The sequence below is a fragment of the Barbus barbus genome (assembly GCF_936440315.1).
Source record: "Barbus barbus genome assembly, chromosome: 33".
Lineage (NCBI taxonomy): Eukaryota > Metazoa > Chordata > Actinopteri > Cypriniformes > Cyprinidae > Barbus > Barbus barbus.
Window position 1 is genome coordinate 8,021,003 of NC_136761.1, and position 26,398 is coordinate 8,047,400.

A 26,398-nucleotide genomic window follows, 5' to 3' on the forward strand; every position below is an offset into this window, starting at 1 on the left:
CAGGTGTTAAAGAGCAGGGCCATATTTTGGGTTAGATTTCCAGGTCTGTATGATACATGAAATGAACGCAGTTCAATGTGCTGTTTAGCTGTTGGACAAATCATTCCAGTATTCGCGATGGGGGACGGAAGACAACGATGCAAACTGGAGTGTTGGTGGATTGTTCTGTGCCTCTTTTTTCTATTTTGCGTCGAACAGCAGGTTTCAGCTCAGATCAGATATTCGGTTCCAGAGGAGGTCAAAGAGGGAGCCGTTGTAGGAAATATTGCTAAGGATTTGGGTCTTGATGTCAGTACATTGGTGGACAGGCGATTTCGTATCGTTTCTGGTTCTAAGGATGCTCCTTTCCAGGTAAATCTGAACAATGGCATGCTGTATGTTCAAAACATAATCGACAGAGAAGAGCTTTGTGTCGACATTAATGTCTGCCAAGTGAATCTGAAAATTGCTATCGAAAATCCCCTCGAAATTCATTATGTTGGCGTTGAGATTACGGATATCAATGATCATGCACCTGTTTTCCCCGAGAAAGAACAGAATGTAAAGATCGCAGAAAATACTTTAACTGGTGCTGATTTTCAGTTGCTCGCAGCTCGAGACCCAGATTCTGGAGGAAATTCCCTTCGTACATACAAACTGAGTCATAACGAACATTTTGAATTGGAGATTAGAGATGGCGGAGAGGACAACACGATCCCTATTCTTAAACTGCAGAGAGCCCTTGATAGGGAGCGACATAGTAAGCACCACTTAGTGTTAACCGCTCTAGACGGTGGGAATCCACCTAGATCAGGCGTTATGAACATTACAATAACGGTGCTCGATATTAATGATAACAGACCGATGTTCACTAAAGATGTGTACTCTGTGACAATCACTGAAAATCTTCCTTTAGGGAGTCTGATATTACAAGTGAATGCCACAGATGCTGATTTGGGGTTAAACGGTGAAGTACAATATTCTTTTGTAAGCAACCTGAAGAAAAAGGTGTATGACACATTTGAAATAGACAGCAATACAGGTGAAATTCGTGTTATAGGTGATGTTGATTTCGAAGACACAGAAGTATACAGAGCTGACGTCACAGCCTCAGACAGAGCAGAGTCTCCCATGACGACAAACTGTAGAGTTATTATAAAAGTTACAGACATAAATGACAATAAACCAGAAATAGAGGTCACCTCTCTTTCTAATATCGTACCCGAGGATTCTAAACCAGGAGCTGTTATTTCACTGATTAGTGTATTAGATAAAGACTCGGGTGCTAACGGGAAAATAGTCTGCAGTCTTTCTGAGGGGACTCCGTTTGAGTTAAAACCTTCTTTTCAGGAAAATATGTATTCGCTTGTGACGCAAAAGGCTTTAGATCGGGAGTTGGTTGCTCATTATGACATTTTATTAACTGTTACTGATCTAGGGCAGCCTGCTCTGTCCTCAGTAAAGACTTTAAGCATTGAGGTTTCAGATGTGAATGATAATAAACCCGAATTTCCTCAGAATCCTCTCGAGCTTTTCTTATTCGAAAATAATCCACCCGGCGCGTCAGTTTTTTCCGTAAACGCACTTGACAGGGACATAAACGACAATGCTGTCATTTCATATCATATAATTCGAGGTGATGGAACAAAAGGCGATTTATCGTCATTCCTGAATGTCAATTCTGAAACTGGAGCTATCTATGCGCTGAAGAGTTTTGATTTTGAAACGATGAAAACTGGACACTTCCGTGTTCTCGCCACAGACTCTGGAGCTCCGTCTCTGAGCAGTAACGTGACCGTGAACGTGTTTATTCTGGATCAGAACGACAATGTTCCAGTGATCTTATATCCAGTCAGCGCTAACGGTTCTGCTGAGGGTGTGGAAGAGATTCCCCGTAATGTGAACGCAGGTCATTTGGTGACTAAAGTCAGAGCCTTTGACGCAGATATAGGATACAACGGCTGGTTATTATTTTCACTGCAGGAAGTTAGTGACCACAGTCTCTTTGGTTTGGACCGCTATACAGGACAGATAAGGACCCTTCGCTCATTCACAGAAACAGACGAGGCCCAGCATAAACTGCTCATACTGGTCAAAGACAATGGGAACGTTTCTCTCTCAGCGACAGCGACTGTGATTGTCAAAGTTGTGGAGCCCAAAGAGGCTTTTGCAGCTTCTGATGTGAAAAACACAATAAAAGATGAGGAGGAAAACAACATGACATTTTATTTGATGATCACTTTGGGCTCGGTTTCGGTTCTTTTTGTCATCAGCATCATCGTGTTGATTGTAATGCAGTGCTCTAAATCGACAGACTATTCGTCCAAGTATTTACAGGATACAAATTACGACGGGACTCTGTGTCACAGCATCCAGTACAGATCTGGAGACAAACGGTACATGTTAGTTGGACCCAGAATGAGTATCGGCTCTACTATAGTCCCGGGCAGTAATGGAAACACTCTAGTGATCCCAGATCGCAGGAGGAGAGATTCTGGAGAGGTAAGAGTATGTGAATTATATTAAACAACACTTTCTCAGGCTTACTGTCATCAAATTGTGATTTTTTTTTTATGGATCTAATTCACTATGTGGGTTATTTTATGTTTTGTTTAATAAGAGCATACTTTGATTGTTGCTTGGGAATTAAGTTTTGAACGTTGGAATAAATATTCGCTGTCCATGGTGCTGAAACGTTTCTCCTTCGTATAATAACAATCTTTCCTCTCATAGTTCCGCTATGTCGGACAATTACTTATCTCTTTCTTTAGTTTTACCATTTGAATGCGTCATTTATTAAATTAATTATTTCAGACGTTCCTAAATATGTGTCAGGTAGTCATTTGGTCTCCTTAGGTGGCACGTATAACCATTCATGTTTACCTGTTTGTACCATGTGATGTCAGTGTTTCATAAGGATTTGCAGGAGAGTTTTTGCCTTGCCCATTGATATGTAGTGCGCATGGCTGTTCTGTTCATTTTCACTGGGAGCTATATCACGAGAAGCTGGATATGACCATTTCCCTCTGTTATTTAAAAGCGACGAGATTACAATGAATACATGCTGTCACGAATGAGTAGTTCACTATCGCAAATGATCTAAAATGTTATTGTTATTTTTTTAAAGAAATCTTTTAACGATGGAAGCCGCAGGACAAAGGCGCAAATGGGAGTGCTGGTGGATTGCTTTGTGTTTCTCCTTGCTTCTGAGGTTCGGGCTGCAGGTTTCAATTCAAATACGATATTCTATACCAGAGGAGGTAAATGAGGGATCTATTGTGGGAAATATCGCAAAGGATTTGGGTCTTGATGCGAATACTCTGGTGGACAGGCGTTTCCGTATTGTCTCTGGATCGAAAGACGCTCTTTTTGAGGTAAATCAGAACAACGGTGAATTGTATGCGAGTAAGAAAATTGACAGAGAGGAGTTTTGTGATGGAAACAGCGTGTGCCTGATAAATCTGAAAATCGCCGTTGAAAATCCATTTGAAATACATTATGTTGGAGTAGTAGTCACAGACGTGAATGATCACAGTCCTCGTTTTCCCGAGAAAGAACAGCATTTTGAAATGGCTGAAAACACTATTGAAGGTACACGATTCGAGCTCCAAACTGCAAGAGATCCTGACATTGGAAGCCATTCTATTCGGCTTTATAAATTAGCAAAGAATAATTTTTTTGAGCTAGAAATGAGAGACGGTGACGAAGAGGAAAATAATCCAATTTTAGTCTTACTTAAACCATTAGACAGAGAGCAACATTCAGAGCATAGACTCGTGTTGACTGCTGTTGATGGAGGTATCCCCCCAAAGTCAGGTACATTAAATATTACTATTACTGTTCTTGATATCAACGATAACCGCCCTGTATGTAGTAAAGATATATATTCAGTAACGCTTCCAGAAAACACACCTATAGGGACAGTAATAGCACGCGTAAATGCCACTGATTCTGATGAGGGTTTAAATGGGGAGGTTATTTACACTCTAGGAAAAACTAGTAGACGAAAAGTGCATGAAATATTTAGCCTCGATAGCGTAACTGGCGAAATTCAGATTAAAGAGCCAATCGATTTTGAGGAGAACGAGATACATAGATTGACCGTCCAGGCTACGGATAAGGGTCAGCCGCCTATGACCACTGACTGTAGAGTCATTATAAAGATCACAGACGAAAATGATAATAATCCAGAGATAGACGTCACGTCCCTTTCTAACACAATTTCCGAGAATGCAAAACCCGGATATGTAATCTCTCTGATTAGTGTATCAGATAAAGACTCTGGTGTTAATGGAAAGGTTGTTTGTGGTCTTTCAGAAAATGTTCCGTTCGAGTTAAAGCCATCTGTTCAGGAAAACATGTATTCTTTAATTACTAGAGAACGCTTGGATAGGGAATTTGTCGCAGATTATAAAATCACAGTCAAAGCCAGAGATTTAGGTGAGCCGCCTCTTTCTTCTTTTAAAACTGTTACTGTGCAAGTGGCTGATGTTAATGATAATAAACCAGAGTTCGTCAAAAATCCCCTCGAGCTGTATTTAGTGGAAAATAACACTCCTGGTGTATCATTATTCTCTGTGAGCGCGTCAGACAAAGATCTAAATGAAAATGCCGCGATCTCATATCAGATAGCTAGAGGAAATGGAACAGAGAGTGATATGTCATCGTTTCTCAGTATTAACCATGAAAGTGGCGTTATCCATGCGCTTAAAAGTTTTGATTTTGAAACTGTTAAAACATTCCAGTTCCATGTTCTCGCTACAGACTCTGGAGCCCCGTCTCTGAGCAGTAACGTGACAGTGAACGTGTTTATTCTGGATCAGAACGACAATGTTCCAGTGATCTTATATCCAGTCAGCGCTAACGGTTCTGCTGAGGGTGTGGAAGAGATTCCCCGTAATGTGAACGCAGGTCATTTGGTGACTAAAGTCAGAGCCTATGACGCAGATATAGGATACAACGGCTGGTTATTATTTTCACTGCAGGAAGTTAGTGACCACAGTCTCTTTGGTTTGGACCGCTATACAGGACAGATAAGGACCCTTCGCTCATTCACAGAAACAGACGAGGCCCAGCATAAACTGCTCATACTGGTCAAAGACAATGGGAACGTTTCTCTCTCAGCAACAGCGACTGTGATTGTCAAAGTTGTGGAGCCCAAAGAGGCTTTTGCAGCTTCTGATGTGAAAAACACAGTAAAAGACGAGGAGGAAAACAACTTGACATTTTATTTGATGATCACTTTGGGCTCGGTTTCAGTGCTTTTTGTCATCAGCATCATCGTGTTGATTGTAATGCAGTGCTCTAAATCGACAGACTATTCGTCCAAGTATTTACAGGACGCAAATTACGACGGGACTCTGTGTCACAGCATCCAGTACAGATCTGGAGACAAACGGTACATGTTAGTTGGACCCAGAATGAGTATCGGCTCTACTATAGTCCCGGGCAGTAATGGAAACACTCTAGTGATCCCAGATCGGAGGAGGAGAGTTTCTGGAGAGGTAAGCAAATGCCTCATGCATCTGTGTATTACTTGTAAGAAACAGTCTTAAGGCAGATGTTGGCTGCTCTCCGTGGTACCGAACCTGCTCAGGCTAATTTTAAGTTGAACACTGTTAGTGTCTCTGTCCTTCTTAGATTCAGATTGTATTTATTATTTAGACTTAGGATTTATATTACCATAGAACAGGAATATTAAATATGCAGCCAATGAAGGAGGAAAGGAATGAAATGAAATATTAATAAAATAAGTAGAAATAGTGCAGTTTGTTATTATTTTTCCTTTTAATGCATTTTGCAAAATATCTTAGGCTTTTCCTAAGGTATTGTTCTTCTTTTGTCATAACAAAGGTATTTAGGTATTGTTCTTCTTTTGTCATAACAGACCTTTCATATCTTGCAGGCAGGTTTGAACATATCTGAAAATTGGATCTTTTTCTGTGTCTTAATAAAGTTAGTATGGGTTGCGAAGTAAGGAAAAATGGTTTCTTATGTATAATTAGGGCATGTTAATAAAGTGCAATTCTGTTTCCATTTTATTTATTGTGCAGTTCAGTCTTTTGTTTGCCAGGTCTGTCTGTGCCTGTTCATCTCTATGGTGAGGTTGTGTTAACTTGGTCTGTATATTGTCATGACTTTTAGTTTAGGGTTAGTCATGTGGTCAGGTATTCCACAAATTTTATGTTCTCTGTATAGAGACAGAAAGCATTTCAGTTTGCTTTAAGCTGACGCTTCTGTCCAATGTGCATTGTGGATTTTTTTCTTTCTTTGTTGTCTTAAAATGTTGTCTTTGGTTGTCAAGTCAACTGTAAAACAAAAGGACTTCTCTATGGGATCAGCTATTGTTATCTCTGGGCTTTGTGATGAAGGATCTATGTATCCGGCTATCAGGGTGGACTGCAATTTCTATTATTTGTTGGTGTTCTCCTGATTCTGCTCTGCAGGCATTGTTTATAGTTTTGCATTGTAATAGTAATATTTTAATTAATTAGTTAATTAATTAATTTTTTTATTATTATTATTTTTTTTTGCTGAACTTGATGCCTGCAGTCTCTGATTGTTTGTCCTATTTGGCGAACTGTTGGTTTGTGAAAGGACCACAGATCACATGTCCATAGAGTGTGATGGTTGTTGTGATTGACTGAATTATTTTTAGCCAGATTATGTTTGAAAAGTAAATTTGGATAAAAGTGTCTGCCAAATGACTAAATGTAAATGTAAATGTAAATTAATTATATATATATATATATTTAATGTTTGTGTAGTTCTAAGGGCATATTGTTTAAATTAAAGTTATGGTACTGGTCTTGGTTTTTGGGTGTTTTTCAGAATCTCTCTTTCTCTCTCCTTTTCTTTCACTTGTTGTCATAAAACAATAGGTTTGGTTTAATGTTGAAATATTGAGTAGCCTATCTAAGCATTGATTAAATCGCAATTTGTATGGGTCGTTTAGGAGTCCAGTTATAAATGTAGGCTTACATGCATTTGACAGCAGTGAAATGTTTTGGACGCTGCAATGCAGCTAACGCTTTAGATCGCGAGATGTCAGTGTAAACCTAGAAAAAGACTCGTGACGTCAAACGGTTGCTCATGGGTTTTTAGTTCCGCCCTCTCGGTTTATTCGTGTTTTCTCGTTTTCAGCACCGGGGGCTGTTAGATTTGTCAGGATTGAGTACAGCGTCCTTGCATCGTCTGACTGGTTTTCAGCGTAAATGTGTGCAACAGGGGATCTACACAACAAATAAATGTAGATTGATCTTGAAATTCCGTTGGAAGGGATTTTTGTAAGATCAGAAAAATGGAACAAAGAAGACGCTCTCATCAGCTGGAGCTGAATGCGAAACTCGCTTTCATTGTTGTATCGCTGTTGTTTGGGAGAGCAGTTTGGGCACAAACACGGTACTCGATCTCGGAGGAGCAGAAGGACGGAGCTGCTGTGGGAAATATCGCGAAGGATTTAGGTATTGATCACAGAGCACTAAAGGAAAGAGGATTTCGCATCGTCTCGACCTCAGGCGAGTCAATGTTCAGTGTGAATCAGAATGACGGTATCTTGTATGTGAACGGTAAAATAGACAGAGAAGAGGTGTGCGAGAGAAGCACCCCGTGTTTAATCAATCTGAAAATCGCTCTAGAAAACCCACTTGAAATCCACTATGTAACTATTGAGATTCTGGACATAAATGACCACGCTCCGAGTTTTCCTGAAAGCCAGATGCATTTAGAGATCGGAGAATCTGCCCTTCCCGGCACGCGATTTCAGCTTGAGGCTGCGCGCGATTCTGATAGTGGAAGTAATTCTGTGCATCATTACAAACTCAGTCATAACGATAATTTCCGCCTTGAAGTCAAAGATCGTGGAGAAGACGGTAAAATTCCCATCTTGATTTTACAAAAACCTTTAGACCGAGAGGTTATTCGAAACATTATATTGCAGTTAATTGCTGTCGATGGGGGAAAGCCTGCCAAGTCTGGAACAATGGAGATAACTATTAATGTGTTAGATATAAATGATAACTTGCCAGTGTTTACAAAAGATGTTTATTCGGTCATGCTGCATGAAAATGCACCTATAGGTACAACTGTGATACAGGTCAACGCCACAGATTTGGATGAGGGCCCAAATGGTGATATAGTTTATTCATTTGGTAAAAGTGTTAATAGTAAAGCAAGAAAGCTGTTTGATATTAACACCATCACTGGTGAGATAACAGTAAAGGGACTATTAGATTATGAGGACAAAGACAGCTATGAGATTGATATACAAGCATCTGACAAGGGACTAATTCCCATGATTACTGATAAGAGCGTGACCATAAAGATAGTTGATGTAAATGATAATGCTCCAGAAATAGAGGTCACGTCATTTTCAAACTCCATTCCAGAGGATTCTAGACCTGGTACTACAGTGGCTTTGATTAGTGTTTCTGATTTAGACTCTGGACTCAATGGCAAAGTCACTTGTTCTTTAGAAGATAACATGCCTTTCAAACTAATACCTTCTTCGCAGCTTAGCATATATTCATTAGTTACCATGTCACCTTTAGACAGAGAAACAAAATTTGAGTATTACATCGCATTAGTTGCAAAAGATATGGGACAGCCATCATTGTCTTCTCTTAAAACTATAATTGTTCTGATATCAGATGTAAATGACAATAGTCCAGCATTCTCATTTTCCCCGTATACATTTTATGTGATGGAAAATAATGTCCCAGGCAAATTTTTATTTTCTGTGTCTGCTACTGACAAAGACTCTAATGAAAATGCTATAGTTAGCTATCACATATGGAGAGAAAGTAGTGCGGAAAACCTATATACGTCCTTCATTAATATTAACTCTGAAAATGGGGAGATTTATGCGCTAAAGAGCTTTGACTTTGAGACTGTTAAAAAAATCCAGTTCCATGTTCTCGCCTCAGACTCTGGAGCTCCGTCTCTGAGCAGTAACGTGACAGTGAACGTGTTTATTCTGGATCAGAACGACAATGTTCCAGTGATCTTATATCCAGTCAGCGCTAACGGTTCTGCTGAGGGTGTGGAAGAGATTCCCCGTAATGTGAACGCAGGTCATTTGGTGACTAAAGTCAGAGCCTATGACGCAGATATAGGATACAACGGCTGGTTATTATTTTCACTGCAGGAAGTTAGTGACCACAGTCTCTTTGGTTTGGACCGCTATACAGGACAGATAAGGACCCTTCGCTCATTCACAGAAACAGACGAGGCCCAGCATAAACTGCTCATACTGGTCAAAGACAATGGGAACGTTTCTCTCTCAGCAACAGCGACTGTGATTGTCAAAGTTGTGGAGCCCAAAGAGGCTTTTGCAGCTTCTGATGTGAAAAATACCATAAAAGACGAGGAGGAAAACAATGTGACATTTTATTTGATGATCACTTTGGGCTCGGTTTCGGTTCTTTTTGTCATCAGCATCATCGTGTTGATTGTAATGCAGTGCTCTAAATCGACAGACTATTCGTCCAAGTATTTACAGGATACAAATTACGACGGGACTCTGTGTCACAGCATCCAGTACAGATCTGGAGACAAACGGTACATGTTAGTTGGACCCAGAATGAGTATCGGCTCTACTATAGTTCCTGGCAGCAATAGAAACACTCTAGTGATCCCAGATCGCAGGAGGAGAGATTCCGGGGAGGTAAGAAAATGACTTGTGCATCTGTGTATTAGTTGTAGGAAACATGGCTGCTCTCCGTGGTACTGAACCTGCTCAGGCTGTTTTCAAATGGAACACTGTTTGTATCTCTATCTTTTTTTAGATTCAGATTGTATTTATTATTTAGACTTAGTATTTACATTACCAAAGCACATATTAAATATATAAAATATATTAACATATAGCCACTGAAGGAGGAAAGGGGTAAAAATGAAGTACTAATAAAATAAGTAGGAACATAACAGTATATCATTCTGTTTTCCTTTTTTGCATTTTGCACAATATCCTAGCCCATGGTTGTATTGTATTTTTTATTTTTTTTTTTCATATTTTGCAGCCAGGTTTGAGTATATCTGAGTGGCAATGAAAATTTTATATTTTTCTCCGTCTGAGTAAAGTTATTGCGGTGGGTTGTGAAGAATGGAAAATGGTTTCTTAATATATATAATCGGGGCATGTTAATAAAAGTGCAATTCTCTTTCCATTTCATTTATTATGCACTAAGTGCAGTCTTTTGTTTGCTAGGTCTGTCTGTGCCTGTTCATCTCTATGGCAAGATTGTGTTTACTTGGTCTGTATATGGTCAGGATTTTTTTAATTTTTTTTTACTTTAGTGTTGGTGCTTTGTTTAACTGTTGGTTTGTGAATACTCCCAAATCTCATGTCCATAGAGTGTGATGGTTTTTGTAATTGACTGAATTGTTTTAGCCAGTTTCTGTTTGAAATGTAAATTTAATATTATTTTTAGCAATAAAAACCTCTTGATTCACAGCCTTGTTTAGGTTTCCTGTGTTGCTGATGTTTATCCCAAGGTATGTGTATTTCTGAGCTTGTTCTAAAGGCATTGTCTGGTTTAAAGTTGTGATGTTGGTCTTGGCAGCTGGGTTTTTGTCACGAATCTCTTTTTCTCTCTTTCCCTTTCACTCACTCACTTGTTTAAATAAAACAGTACGTTCAGCCTAATGGGAGAATACGAGTGTTTAAACATAGCTTAAATCACAGTTTTTGTGGATGGTTTATAAGTCCACTGATAAAACTACATGCATTTGACACAAGTTAAATATTTTTTGGACGCTGCAATGCAGCTAACGCTTTAGATCGCGAGATGTCAGTGTAAACCTAGAAAAAGACTCGTGACGTCAAACGGTTGCTCATGGGTTTTTAGTTCCGCCCTCTCGGTTTATTCGTGTTTTCTCGTTTTCAGCACCGGGGCTGTTAGATTTGTCAGGATTGAGTACAGCGTCATTGCATCGTCTGACTGGTTTTCAGCGTAAATGTGTGCAACAGGGGATCTACACAACAAATAAATGTAGATTGATCTTGAAATTCCGTTGGAAGGGATTTTTGTAAGATCAGAAAAATGGAACAAAGAAGACGCTCTCATCAGCTGGAGCTGAATGCGAAACTCGCTTTCATTGCTGTATCGCTGTTGTTTGGGAGAGCAGTTTGGGCACAAACACGATACTCCATCTCGGAGGAGCAGAAGGACGGAGCTGCTGTGGGAAATATCGCGAAGGATTTAGGTATTGATCACAGAGCACTAAAGGAAAGAGGATTTCGCATCGTCTCGACCTCAGGCGAGTCAATGTTCAGTGTGAATCAGAATGACGGTATCTTGTATGTGAACGGTAAAATAGACAGAGAAGAGGTGTGCGAGAGAAGCACCCCGTGTTTAACCAATCTGAAAATCGCTCTAGAAAACCCACTAGAAATTCATTATGTCACTGTAGAGATATTAGATGTAAATGATCACAGTCCGCTGTTTTCCGAGAGTGAAAAGCGGCTGGAAATTTGGGAATCTGCTGTGCCAGGCGCGCGATATCCACTACAGGCAGCGCATGATCCTGATACTGGAAGCAATTCGGTTCAGACCTACAAACTCAGTCATAACGATAATTTCCGTCTTGAAATTAAAGACAGAGAAGAAGATGGTAAAATTCCTATTCTGATTTTACACAGGCCGCTTGACAGGGAAGTGACGAAAAACATAAAATTACAATTGACTGCTTTAGATGGAGGGAGACCTCCTAAGTCTGGCTCAATAGAAATATTTATTGATGTCTTGGATATTAACGATAATGTACCTGTTTTTACGAAGGACGCTTACAAGGTTACTTTAAATGAAAACGCACCTGTGGGCACAACAGTTGTACAGGTCAATGCCACTGATTTGGATGAGGGTAAAAATGGAGAGGTAGTTTATGCATTAGGAAATAATGTCAAGAATAATTTACGCAGACTTTTTAAAGTTAATGAAATCACTGGGGAAATTATTTTGACAGATCGTTTGGATTTTGAGGTCAAGGATAAATATGAGCTTGACATTCAGGCGTCTGACAAAGGAACTGTTCCTCTTGCGACGGATAAAAGTGTAATCATAAAAATAGTCGATGTAAATGATAATGCACCGGAAATAGAAGTGACATCATTTTCAAGCGCCATTCCAGAGGATTCTAGACCTGGTACTACAGTGGCTTTGATAAGCGTCACCGATTTAGATTCTGGGCTCAATGGAAAAATCTCATGTTCAATATCCGATAATATACCTTTTAAACTAATGCCGTCATCACAAGATAATATTTATTCTTTAGTTACTTCTGGATTACTTGACAGAGAAACACAATTTCAGTATGACATCACATTAAGTGCAAAAGATATGGGACAGCCATCATTGTCTTCTGTTAAAACTATAGCTGTTCTGATATCAGATGTAAATGACAATAGTCCAGCATTCTCATTTTCTCCATATGCGTTTTATGTGATGGAAAATAATGTCCCAGGCAAATTTTTATTTTCTGTTTCTGCTACTGACAAAGACTCTAATGAAAATGCTATAGTTAGCTATCACATATGGAGAGAAAGTAGCGAAGAAAACAAATATATGTCCTTTGTTAATATTAACTCTGAAAATGGGGAGATTTATGCGCTAAAGAGCTTTGACTTTGAATCTGTTAAAATGTTCCAGTTCCATGTTCTCGCCTCAGACTCTGGAGCTCCGTCTCTGAGCAGTAACGTGACAGTGAACGTGTTTATTCTGGATCAGAACGACAATGTTCCAGTGATCTTATATCCAGTCAGCGCTAACGGTTCTGCTGAGGGTGTGGAAGAGATTCCCCGTAATGTGAACGCAGGTCATTTGGTGACTAAAGTCAGAGCCTATGACGCAGATATAGGATACAACGGCTGGTTATTATTTTCACTGCAGGAAGTTAGTGACCACAGTCTCTTTGGTTTGGACCGCTATACAGGACAGATAAGGGCCCTTCGCTCATTCACAGAAACAGACGAGGCCCAGCATAAACTGCTCATACTGGTCAAAGACAATGGGAACGTTTCTCTCTCAGCAACAGCGACTGTGATTGTCAAAGTTGTGGAGCCCAAAGAGGCTTTTGCAGCTTCTGATGTGAAAAACACAGTAAAAGACGAGGAGGAAAACAACGTGACATTTTATTTGATGATCACTTTGGGCTCGGTTTCGGTGCTTTTTGTCATCAGCATCATCGTGTTGATTGTAATGCAGTGCTCTAAATCGACAGACTATTCGTCCAAGTATTTACAGGATACAAATTACGACGGGACTCTGTGTCACAGCATCCAGTACAGATCTGGAGACAAACGGTACATGTTAGTTGGACCCAGAATGAGTATCGGTTCTACTATAGTCCCGGGCAGTAATGGAAACACTCTAGTGATCCCAGATCGCAGGAGGAGAGATTCTGGAGAGGTAAGAAAAGGACTTGCGTTGTGCTATATTGCATTCATGGCCACCATTGTACTTGTATTATTTTTAATGCTTTTTACACATGCATGTGAATTACATATTATTCTTGGAATGTTTACTGTGCCCAATGACTGAACAAACTGTAAAAGAAAACGTGAGAGCGAGAGTCGCTGTCCTTGGTGCTGAATGGATGATGCAGCTTTCTGTACTACGAATTGGTCTCATTCTTTCTATTTCTGTGCATATTTTAGGTGTATTAGACGAGCTTCAAGAACTTAAAAATGGTTAATTAGTTTCATTATGAATTCGTAGATTTTAATATATAGCAATGCAAGCAAAGAGCGCCAGGTGTCAGTGTAAACTTGAAATGAAACTCAAAATATCAGAGTACCTCCCTGTTTTTTCTCGTCATCATTTAGATTTGTATATGATCTTTTTCATCAGCGGCGTGGCTTGCTCGGTGGTTTTGTCCTTTGTTTTTCTTCATAATATCTTTCGAGGATTAAGGAATCGGTCATGTGGTCATTGGACTAATATTTGGACAGTCGTTGTGAAATTGCTGTGGAACCAATACGTTGCAAAAATGGCACAAAGAAGACGTGATCAGTGGCCTGAGCGGCATGTGAAAATCGTCTTTATTGTTGTATCGCTTGTTTTTGGCAGAACGGTTTGGGCACAAATACGCTACTCGATTTCTGAAGAGCAAAAGGACGGAGCTGCTGTCGGAAATGTTGCTAAAGATTTGGGTGTTGATCATAGAAGCTTAAAGGAGCGAGGATTTCGCATCGTCTCGACCTCAGGCGAGTCAATGTTCACTTTAAATCAGAATGACGGTGTCTTGTATGTGAACGGTAAATTAGATAGAGAGGAGGTGTGCGAAAGAAGCACCCCGTGTTTAATAAATCTAAAAATCGCTTTAGAAAATCCTCTCGAGGTTCATTACGTGACTGTTGATCTAATAGACGTGAATGACCACGCTCCGAGATTCACAGAGCAGGAAAAGCATTTAGAAATAGGCGAATCGGTGCTTCCCGGTGCGCGGTTTCAGCTTCAGGCAGCTCGCGATCCAGACAGTGGCAGTAATTCAGTTCAGACTTATAAACTGAGCCGCACCGATCATTTCCGTATTGAAATTATAGATCGTGATGAAGATGGCAAAGCTCCCGTGCTGATTTTACAAAAGCCACTCGACCGAGAGATTACAAAAAGTATGAAATTGCAGTTGACTGCTTTAGATGGAGGCAGACCACCAAAGTCTGGGACTATGGATATTGTGATAGATGTGTTAGACATAAACGATAATGCCCCTGTCTTCACTAAAGATACTTACACTGTAATGCTGAATGAAAACGCACCTGTAGGCACAGTAGTCTTAAGGGTGAACGCAACTGATTTGGACGAAGGTCAGAACGGGGAAGTAGTTTATTCATTGGGACATAACGTCAATTACAAATTGCGCAAAATGTTTGATGTCAACCCAATCACAGGAGAAATTATTGTAACAGGTCTTTTGGATTTTGAGATAAAAGATAAATATCAGATTGACATTCAAGCATCAGACAAAGGAATTATTCCTCTAACAACAGATACAATTATAACTATAAAAGTTGCTGACATAAATGATAATCCCCCTCAGATAGAAGTGACATCATTCTCAAGTGCCATTCCTGAAGACTCCAAACCTGGCACAACGGTGGCTTTAATAAGTGTATCTGATTTAGATTCTGAAACAAATGGGAGAGTCACCTGTGCATTACCTGAGGACATACCTTTCAAACTAATGCCGTCATCACATGAAAATACATACTCGTTAGTGACAACTTCATCTCTTGACAGAGAGACAATATCTCGATATGACATCACATTAGAAGCCAAAGACGCTGGTCAGCCACCACAGTCTTCTGTTAAATCTATAACTGTCCAGGTATCAGATGTTAATGACAATGCTCCAGAGTTTTCTTTTTCTCCTTATGCATTTTATGTGATTGAGAATAATGCTCCAGGCAAATCTTTATTTTCTGTGTCTGCCTCTGACAAAGACACGAGTGAAAACAGTGTAGTCAGTTATCAAATATGGAGAGATGGTGTAGAAAACAAATATGCATCTGCCATTAATATTAACTCTGAAACTGGGGAGATTTATGCACTAAATAGTTTCGATTTTGAAATTGTTAAAACATTCCAGTTCCATGTTCTCGCCACAGACTCTGGAGCTCCGTCTCTGAGCAGTAACGTGACAGTGAACGTGTTTATTCTGGATCAGAACGACAATGTTCCAGTGATCTTATATCCAGTCAGCGCTAACGGTTCTGCTGAGGGTGTGGAAGAGATTCCCCGTAATGTGAACGCAGGTCATTTGGTGACTAAAGTCAGAGCCTATGACGCAGATATAGGATACAACGGCTGGTTATTATTTTCACTGCAGGAAGTTAGTGACCACAGTCTCTTTGGTTTGGACCGCTATACAGGACAGATAAGGACCCTTCGCTCATTCACAGAAACAGACGAGGCCCAGCATAAACTGCTCATACTGGTCAAAGACAATGGGAACGTTTCTCTCTCAGCAACAGCGACTGTGATTGTCAAAGTTGTGGAGCCCAAAGAGGCTTTTGCAGCTTCTGATGTGAAAAACACAGTAAAAGACGAGGAGGAAAACAACTTGACATTTTATTTGATGATCACTTTGGGCTCGGTTTCAGTGCTTTTTGTCATCAGCATCATCGTGTTGATTGTAATGCAGTGCTCTAAATCGACAGACTATTCGTCCAAGTATTTACAGGATACAAATTACGACGGGACTCTGTGTCACAGCATCCAGTACAGATCTGGAGACAAACGTTACATGTTAGTTGGACCCAGAATGAGTATCGGCTCTACTATAGTCCCGGGCAGTAATAGGAACACTCTAGTGATCCCAGATCGCAGGAGGAGAGATTCTGGGGAGGTAAGAAACTTTACGGTATGATATATTTTCATTTTTTTAAATGTATTTTTATGCATTGAGATTTAGATCATAGTGAAAGATTTGCATCAAACTCTTAGACATACATTACTGGATCTAGACAGTGGATTTCTGGGTCCCAACATGCTTTGCTTGGGACTGGATCAGAATAGTATATGTTGAAATGTTACTTAGTGCAGGGCATACTCGCTAGTGTTTAATTTTCAGATTTAGGAGAGTTTACATTGTTGCCATATTTGTGGTTGCTATTGTTCTGAAGCATGGATCTTGTAATTAGATTGTGGGCTGCAGTGAAGACCATGGTGTTGCTTTACTAAATATGCAGTAAATGCCAGTACAGTGTGTCTTTTCTTGCTTATTCTATTTATATATTACAATTAGTTAATGATATTTATTAAAATTATATTCAGCATGTGAAAATTACCTATGCTAGATTTGTTTAACTTAAAATTAATTAGCTATTTTGAGGTGAAATTTATAGAGTAATTCAAGTTAAATTGACATCTTTTCATTGAATTTATAAGATTTTTATTTGATTGCACATTTTGACAATTTCATGTTCAGCTAAAACTAGCAAACTTAGCCTCTATCTATCTATCTATCTATCTATCTATCTATCTATCTATCTATCTATCTATCTATCTATCTATCTATCTATCTATCTATCTATCTATCTATCGATATATATATATATATATATATATAGATAGATAGATAGATAGATAGATAGATAGATAGATTATGATGATGATGATGATGATGATGATGATTTTTAGTATTTAATGTGGTGGTTTATGCTTTTTTCCCCTATATAGAAAATGCAAGTCTTAAAATTAGTTATTTAAAAAGAAGTCATAATGTTATCAAATCCAAGGACTGTAGCTTTTAGTAAAGGAAGGGCATCATACAGTAGTCCGTACTCTGAGAATTATTGGCCTTACACATCATGTTTTGACAACTCAGTGTCATACTATGATGGCTTTAGAATCCAAGTTTTCAAATTAGAATGTTTGAAAATAAGCTTCAAGTTCACATAATTATTGAGTGACAATGATCCAGATACTACCTGTATGTGTAATACAGTGAACTTATTTTTTATGCCAATGAACTATGAACTCCTTTCTAATGCCATTGATTGCTTGTTTAAAAGATCACAAGTTAATGTTTATGATTGTAGGTTTGGGCTATAAAAGTGTATTGTTTTGGTTGGCGTGAAATATGAAACTACTATACTACTGCAGTGGCTTGTAAACTATTAAAATCACTTCTGTGCACAATTTGAACATAAATCCCTTGTCCTAAATATGACTTATTTAAATGTTCATGTTATTCTGTTTTATGTTATTTTTAAAATGCATATCATTTTGTCAGTTAAACCTGTTTTGGACTTAGCCTGTCTATCGTTTTAATTTCTCAGTTACGTTCGTTTGCAGTGAAAAATAAACTCGCATGGTGTCAGTGCACACCAGAAATACGAACCTGACGTGGCATCTTGTGTTGGCAATTTCATTGGCTCTCTCCATCAGTTCGTTAACAACGCCGTGGACATTGCCTTCACATTCGCCAAAAGCTACCTGCTGCGTATCGTAAGGATTTTCTGACATAAATCAGGATTTTTATGGTCAGCGCTTAACTTTGTTATGGGTCAACATTTTAGAGTGGAACATCTTTAAACGCCGTTTTAATTACCTGCAAAATGCTACAAAGGGCGCGTTCGTCATGGCGCTGCAGACTTCTATTCATGGCACTGGGAATGCTGCTTTGGAGAGAGCTGTGCGCACAAATACGATATTCTCTTTCTGAGGAGCAAAAAGAAGGATCTGTGGTCGGAAACCTTGCGAAGGATTTAGGTCTCGATACCAGAACGTTAAAGGAGAGAGGATTTCGGATCGTTTCAACCTCAGGCGACTCGCTGTTCACGGTAAATCAGAATGACGGGATTTTAAGTGTAAACGGGAAAATAGATCGCGAGGAGGTGTGCGAGAAAAGCAGCTCGTGTGTCATCAATCTAAAAATCGCACTAGAAACCCCTTTAGAGATTCACTACGTGTCGATTGAAATAGTGGACATCAATGATCATGCTCCGACATTCCCGGAGAAAGAAAAGCGATTGGAAATATGGGAATCGGCTTTATCTGGAGCTCGGTATCAATTACAGGCGGCGCGGGATCCCGATGGCGGAGTGAACTCTGTTCAACAATATAAACTCAGTCATAATGATAATTTCCGCATAGAGGTTAAAGATCGGGGAGAAGATCGCAAAATGCCCTTTTTAATTCTTCAAAAGCCTTTGGATAGAGAAACAAGCCGTAGACATAAGCTAGTCCTCACTGCGCTTGACGGAGGGCGACCCCCAAAGTCTGGAACAATGGATATAATAGTTGACGTTTTGGATGTTAATGACAACATGCCAGTTTTCACACAAGAAGTTTACTCTGTAACGCTTCAAGAAAATGTCCCTGTGGGCACAACTGTTATACAGGTTAATGCTACTGATATGGATGATGGTCCAAATGGAGAAATTTTTTATTCGTTTGGTAAGGATATAGACAATAGGCTTATAAATCTTTTTGATTTAAACTCCAGGACTGGAGAAATGACTGTGATCGGCCCGATAGATTTTGAAGAGATGAATAACTTTGAAATAGATATCCAAGCATCAGACAAAGGACCTGTTCCTCTCACATCAGATAAGAGTATAACCATAAAAATTATTGATGTAAATGACAATGTGCCTGAGATAGAAGTCACATCATTTTCAAGTGCAGTGCCTGAAGACTCTAAAATTGGAACAACAGTGGCTTTAATCAGCGTCAGTGATCTGGACTCTGGTGTAAATGGGAAAGTGTTGTGCTACATAACTGAAGAAGTACCTTTCAGACTAACGGCATCATCCCAAGATAACATTTACGCACTGGTTACAGCCTCATCTCTTGATAGAGAAACTGTGTCTCACTATGACATCACGTTAGTAGCCAAAGATGCTGGGCAGCCACCTCTGTCTTCAGTTAAAACTATAACTGTGCAGATATCTGATGTGAATGACAATAGTCCAGCATTTTCACGTTCACCCTATGCTTTTTATGTGATGGAAAACAATATTCCAGGAAAATCTTTGTTTTCTGTGTTTGCTTCTGATCGTGACTTAGATGGAAATGCTGTTGTACACTATAATATTTGGAGAGACCCTGGAGAGGATAACAAATATGCATCTTTCATTAATATTAACTCTGAAAATGGAGAAATTTATGCACTAAAGAGCTTTGACTTTGAAACTGTTAAAATGTTCCAGTTCCACATACTTGCAGCAGACTCTGGAGCTCCGTCTCTGAGCAGTAACGTGACAGTGAACGTGTTTATTCTGGATCAGAACGACAATGTTCCAGTGATCTTATATCCAGTCAGCGCTAACGGTTCTGCTGAGGGTGTGGAAGAGATTCCCCGTAATGTGAACGCAGGTCATTTGGTGACTAAAGTCAGAGCCTATGACGCAGATATAGGATACAACGGCTGGTTATTATTTTCACTGCAGGAAGTTAGTGACCACAGTCTCTTTGGTTTGGACCGCTATACAGGACAGATAAGGACCCTTCGCTCATTCACAGAAACAGACGAGGCCCAGCATAAACTGCTCATACTGGTCAAAGACAATGGGAACGTTTCTCTCTCAGCAACAGCGACTGTGATTGTCAAAGTTGTGGAGCCCAAAGAGGCTTTTGCAGCTTCTGATGTGAAAAACACAGTAAAAGATGAGGAGGAAAACAACGTGACATTTTATTTGATCATCACTTTGGGCTCGGTTTCAGTTCTTTTTGTCATCAGCATCATCGTGTTGATTGTAATGCAGTGCTCTAAATCGACAGACTATTCGTCCAAGTATTTACAGGATACAAATTACGACGGGACTCTGTGTCACAGCATCCAGTACAGATCTGGAGACAAACGGTACATGTTAGTTGGACCCAGAATGAGTATCGGCTCTACTATAGTCCCGGGCAGTAATAGGAACACTCTAGTGATCCCAGATCGAAGGAGGAGAGATTCTGGGGAGGTAAGAAACTTTACGGTATGATATATTTTCATTTTTTAAAATGTATTTTTATGCACAGTACCATTGAGATTTAGATCATAGTGAAAGATTTGCATCAAACTCTTAGACATACATTACTGGATCTAGACAGTGGATTTCTGGGTCCCAACATGCTTTGCTTGGGACTGGATCAGAATAGTATATGTTGAAATGTTACTTAGTGCAGGGCATACTCGCTAGTGTTTAATTTTCAGATTTAGGAGAGTTTACATTGTTGCCATATTTGTGGTTGCTATTGTTCTGAAGCATGGATCTTGTAATTAGATTGTGGGCTGCAGTGAAGACCATGGTGTTGCTTTACTAAATATGCAGTAAATGCCAGTACAGTGTGTCTTTTCTTGCTTATTCTATTTATATATTACAATTAGTTAATGATATTTATTAAAATTATATTCAGCATGTGAAAATTACCTATGCTAGATTTTTTTAACTTAAAATTAATTAGCTATTTTGAGGTGAAATTTATAGAGTAATTCAAGTTAAATTGACATCTTTTCATTGAATTTATAAGATTTTTATTTGATTGCACATTTTGACAATTTCATGTTCAGCTAAAACTAGCAAACTTAGCCTCTATCTATCTATCTATCTATCTATCTATCTATCTATCTATCTATCTATCTATCTATCTATCTATCTATCTATCTATCTATCTATCTATCTATCTATCTATCTATCTATCTATCTATCCATATATATATATATATATATAGATAGATAGATAGATAGATAGATAGATAGATAGATAGATTATGATGATGATGATGATGATGATGATTTTTAGTATTTAATGTGGTGGTTTATGCTTTTTTCCCCTATATAGAAAATGCAAGTCTTAAAATTAGTTATTTAAAAAGAAGTCATAATGTTATCAAATCCAAGGACTGTAGCTTTTAGTAAAGGAAGGGCATCATACAGTAGTCCGTACTCTGAGAATTATTGGCCTTACACATCATGTTTTGACAACTCAGTGTCATACTATGATGGCTTTAGAATCCAAGTTTTCAAATTAGAATGTTTGAAAATAAGCTTCAAGTTCACATAATTATTGAGTGACAATGATCCAGATACTACCTGTATGTGTAATACAGTGAACTTATTTTTTATGCCAATGAACTATGAACTCCTTTCTAATGCCATTGATTGCTTGTTTAAAAGATCACAAGTTAATGTTTATGATTGTAGGTTTGGGCTATAAAAGTGTATTGTTTTGGTTGGCGTGAAATATGAAACTACTATACTACTGCAGTGGCTTGTAAACTATTAAAATCACTTCTGTGCACAATTTGAACATAAATCTCTTGTCCTAAATATGACTTATTTAAATGTTCATGTTATTCTGTTTTATGTTATTTTTAAAATGCATATCATTTTGTCAGTTAAACCTGTTTTGGACTTAGCCTGTCTATTGTTTTAATTTCTCAGTTACGTTCGTTTGCAGTGAAAAATAAACTCGCATGGTGTCAGTGCACACCAGAAATACGAATTTGACGTGGCATCTTGTGTTGGCAATTTCATTGGCTCTCTCCATCAGTTCGTTAACAACGCCGTGGACATTGCCTTCACATTCGCCAAGAGCTACCTGCTGCGTATCGTAAGGATTTTCTGACATAAATCAGGATTTTTATGGTCAGCGCTTAACTTTGTTATGGGTCAACATTTTAGAGTGGAACATCTTTAAACGCCGTTTTAATTTCCTGCAAAATGCTACAAAGGGCGCGTTCGTCATGGCGCTGCAGACTTCTATTCATGGCACTGGGAATGCTGCTTTGGAGAGATCTGTGCGCACAAATACGATATTCTCTTTCTGAGGAGCAAAAAGAAGGATCTGTGGTCGGAAACCTTGCGAAGGATTTAGGTCTCGATACCAGAACGTTAAAGGAGAGAGGATTTCGGATCGTTTCAACCTCAGGCGACTCGCTGTTCACGGTAAATCAGAATGACGGGATTTTAAGTGTAAACGGGAAAATAGATCGCGAGGAGGTGTGCGAGAAAAGCAGCTCGTGTGTCATCAATCTAAAAATCGCACTAGAAACCCCTTTAGAGATTCACTACGTGTCGATTGAAATAGTGGACATCAATGATCATGCTCCGACATTCCCGGAGAAAGAAAAGCGATTGGAAATATGGGAATCGGCTTTATCTGGAGCTCGGTATCAATTACAGGCGGCGCGGGATCCCGATGGCGGAGTGAACTCTGTTCAACAATATAAACTCAGTCATAATGATAATTTCCGCATAGAGGTTAAAGATCGGGGAGAAGATCGCAAAATGCCCTTTTTAATTCTTCAAAAGCCTTTGGATAGAGATCCTCAGGGATCGGTTCTTGGACCCCTCCTCTTCTCCACGTACACTACATCGCTGGGTCCCATCATACATGCACATGGCTTCTCCTATCACTGCTATGCCGATGACACGCAGCTCTATCTCTCTTTTCAACCAGATGACCCAACGGTAGCTGCACGGATCTCAGGCTGCCTGGCGGACATCTCGGCATGGATGAAAGAACATCACCTACAGCTCAACCTGGCAAAGACGGAACTTCTGGTCTTCCCTGCCACTCCGACTCTACGGCATGACTTCACGATTCAGTTCGGCTCATCAATGATTACCCCATCAACTTCGGTCAGAAATCTTGGTGTAATCTTTGATGACCAGCTGACCTTCAAAGAGCACATTGCAAAGACTGCTCGTTCCTGCAGGTTTGCACTACACAACATCAGAAAGATCAGGCCCTTTCTGACAGAGCATGCTGCGCAACTTCTTGTCCAGGCCCTGGTTGTTTCTAGACTGGACTACTGCAATGCTCTTCTGGCTGGTCTGCCATCAAACGCAATCAAACCTCTACAAATGATTCAGAATGCAGCGGCACGACTGATCTTCAACGAGCCCAAAAGAGCGCATGTTACACCACTCTTCATCTCCTTGCACTGGCTACCAGTGGCAGCTCGCATCCAGTTCAAGACACTGATGCTTGCGTACAGATCTACCACAGGCTCTGCACCCTCCTACTTCCACTCACTATTACGAACCTACATCCCCTCCAGAAGTCTGAGATCTGCTAGTGAGCGACGCCTTGTGGTACCATCACAGAGAGGCTCAAAATCACTCTCCAGAACATTCTCGTTCACCATTCCTGGCTGGTGGAATAATCTTCCCACCCCTATCCGGAACGCCGGATCTCTGGCAACCTTCAAGCAACAACTGAAAACTCATCTCTTTCGGCAGTACTTGACTTCATCCTAAACTTAAAAAAAAAAAAAAAAAAAAAAAAAAACTTTCCCTCTATCTTTCTCTCCACCTACTAGTAAGTCGCTTTGGATAAAAGCGTCTGCCAAATGACTAAATGTAAATGTAAATGTAAAATTGGAACAACAGTGGCTTTAATCAGCGTCAGTGATCTGGACTCTGGTGTAAATGGGAAAGTGTTGTGCTACATAACTGAAGAAGTACCTTTCAGACTAACGGCATCATCCCAAGATAACATTTACGCACTGGTTACAGCCTCATCTCTTGATAGAGAAACTGTGTCTCACTATGACATCACGTTAGTAGCCAAAGATGCTGGGCAGCCACCTCTGTCTTCAGTTAAAACTATAACTGTGCAGATATCTGATGTGAATGACAATAGTCCAGCATTTTCACTTTCACCCTATGCTTTTTATGTGATGGAAAACAATATTCCAGGAAAATCTTTGTTTTCTGTGTTTGCTTCTGATCGTGACTTAGATGAAAATGCTGTTGTACACTATAATATTTGGAGAGACCCTGGAGAGGATAACAAATATGCATCTTTCATTAATATTAACTCTGAAAATGGAGAGATTTATGCACTAAAGAGCTTTGACTTTGAAACTGTTAAAATGTTCCAGTTCCACATACTTGCAGCAGACTCTGGAGCTCCGTCTCTGAGCAGTAACGTGACAGTGAACGTGTTTATTCTGGATCAGAACGACAATGTTCCAGTGATCTTATATCCAGTCAGCGCTAACGGTTCTGCTGAGGGTGTGGAAGAGATTCCCCGTAATGTGAACGCAGGTCATTTGGTGACTAAAGTCAGAGCCTATGACGCAGATATAGGATACAACGGCTGGTTATTATTTTCACTGCAGGAAGTTAGTGACCACAGTCTCTTTGGTTTGGACTGCTATACAGGACAGATAAGGACCCTTCGCTCATTCACAGAAACAGACGAGGCCCAGCATAAACTGCTCATACTGGTCAAAGACAATGGGAACGTTTCTCTCTCAGCAACAGCGACTGTGATTGTCAAAGTTGTGGAGCCCAAAGAGGCTTTTGCAGCTTCTGATGTGAAAAACACAGTAAAAGATGAGGAGGAAAACAACGTGACATTTTATTTGATCATCACTTTGGGCTCGGTTTCGGTTCTTTTTGTCATCAGCATCATCGTGTTGATTGTAATGCAGTGCTCTAAATCGACAGACTATTCGTCCAAGTATTTACAGGATACAAATTACGACGGGACTCTGTGTCACAGCATCCAGTACAGATCTGGAGACAAACGGTACATGTTAGTTGGACCCAGAATGAGTATCGGCTCTACTATAGTCCCGGGCAGCAATGGAAATACTCTAGTGATCCCAGATCGCAGGAGGAGAGATTCTAGAGAGGTAAAATTGTGATCTCTAATGGCTCTTGTGTTTCTTTATGTTGTTTGGCCTTAACTGTCCTCCCCTCACCATCTTAAATACATTCAAAATAAACATATGGAGTAATTGTTCATGTCCTAGAAAGAGAAGCTGATCTCTAATATAAAAGTGTTCAACAGACTGAAGGACCCTGAATCTGAATGATGATATTATGAAAGTTTCAGACCTTGGGACTGAACATATGTATGTGTTTATGTATAATCTGTATGTATGTGATGTAGTGTTAGTTCGCTGTTGAAAGTATATGAACGTATGAAATCTAGTGTCTCACTAGATTATCTCACTAACTCCAATACAGGTTTTGATGCAAAAATGCAAGGACGTATTTGATTTTGTTATTTTTTGATAATGTTTTTCAAAGTATTACATCTTCCATTTTTAAATTTATGAAAATAATTGAGAAAATCTCTCTCTCTCTCTCTCTCTCTCTCTCTCACACACACACACACACTCATTCACTTACTTATTATGCTATTATTATACTCACTTATAGCATTTATTTCCCCTGACCTTATCTGTATTTGTGAATTTTGTTTATCTGTTGTCAGTTTCATTCGCATATGCTTGCAGATGTGATGACAAATTCTGTCATCATTAATGTTCCATCACACTGCACATTCTGATTCCCATTCATTCTCTGTCTGGTATCCATAGCAACACACTCCTTACCCTGAGAAAAGGAAACATGAACAGGAAATGGAGACAAACAAATGGAGAGGGATTAACATAATACATTGGTTGGTCAGCTTGCTGGGTTTTAAACAACTGGGTTTATTACATGAAATGGATTTAGATGGAGAAGTTGACACTGTAATTTAGTCAGCAGATGGTGTCAACAGATTCATCCCCCTGTGAAGAGGACACACAGAGTCATGTGTTTGATTGTGGGAGGCAGTCTCAGTTGCGTGTTCTCTCGGTGTGTGTGTAGTGGGCTGTGCTGTCGTGCTTGTCTGTGGTTAATAAGATTGTTTCTGTGTATATAAATATCATATTAATGAGGTTGCTCATTTTGATGTAGCACGCCAATGACAGCAGATTTGTTTTTTATCTATTGGAGAGTTTATTTATGTGCTGAACACCTCAGGCTGTTACTCGAGCATATTTTAGTCCATCAAGCAGACAGGATTGGCCTTATTCCATGGTGCTGAACACACACAGTGCTCCCTCAGCCACAGTGCTTTCATCTCTCTTCTTAAGTTTTTTTTTTCTTCGATTCAATCTTCCCTCACTCTCCTCATCTTTTTTGTTTCTATCTATCTATCTATCTGTCTGTCTGTCTGTCTGTCACAATGTC

General features: G+C 39.5%; 4 protein-coding genes across 4 annotated transcripts in view; all 4 read left to right on the forward strand.

The window, feature by feature from the left end:
* LOC306852915 (protocadherin Fat 4-like) overlaps window positions 1–26,398 on the forward strand; it is a gene marked incomplete at its 3' end in the record, with an annotated part of 273,486 nt that overhangs the window by 70,963 nt on the left and 176,125 nt on the right. The gene's annotated exons all lie outside the window — the stretch shown is intronic.
* LOC306853487 (protocadherin alpha-3-like) overlaps window positions 1–26,398 on the forward strand; it is a 126,928-nt gene that overhangs the window by 2,897 nt on the left and 97,633 nt on the right. The gene's annotated exons all lie outside the window — the stretch shown is intronic.
* On the forward strand, window positions 118–25,248 carry LOC306852873 (protocadherin Fat 4-like; the record flags this gene model as incomplete). Its single annotated transcript, XM_079389993.1, has 11 exons — window positions 118–2,481; window positions 5,319–5,483; window positions 7,271–8,381; window positions 8,904–9,643; window positions 11,013–11,592; window positions 12,646–13,279; window positions 14,046–16,326; window positions 17,871–17,930; window positions 18,002–20,395; window positions 24,901–25,065; window positions 25,186–25,248. The coding sequence occupies 11 exons, from the start codon at window positions 118–120 to the stop codon at window positions 25,246–25,248; spliced, it is 10,557 nt and encodes a 3,518-aa protein (XP_079246119.1).
* Window positions 22,184–24,869, forward strand: LOC306852874 (protocadherin gamma-A11-like; the record flags this gene model as incomplete). Its single annotated transcript, XM_079389994.1, has 3 exons — window positions 22,184–22,782; window positions 23,826–24,780; window positions 24,837–24,869. The coding sequence occupies 3 exons, from the start codon at window positions 22,184–22,186 to the stop codon at window positions 24,867–24,869; spliced, it is 1,587 nt and encodes a 528-aa protein (XP_079246120.1).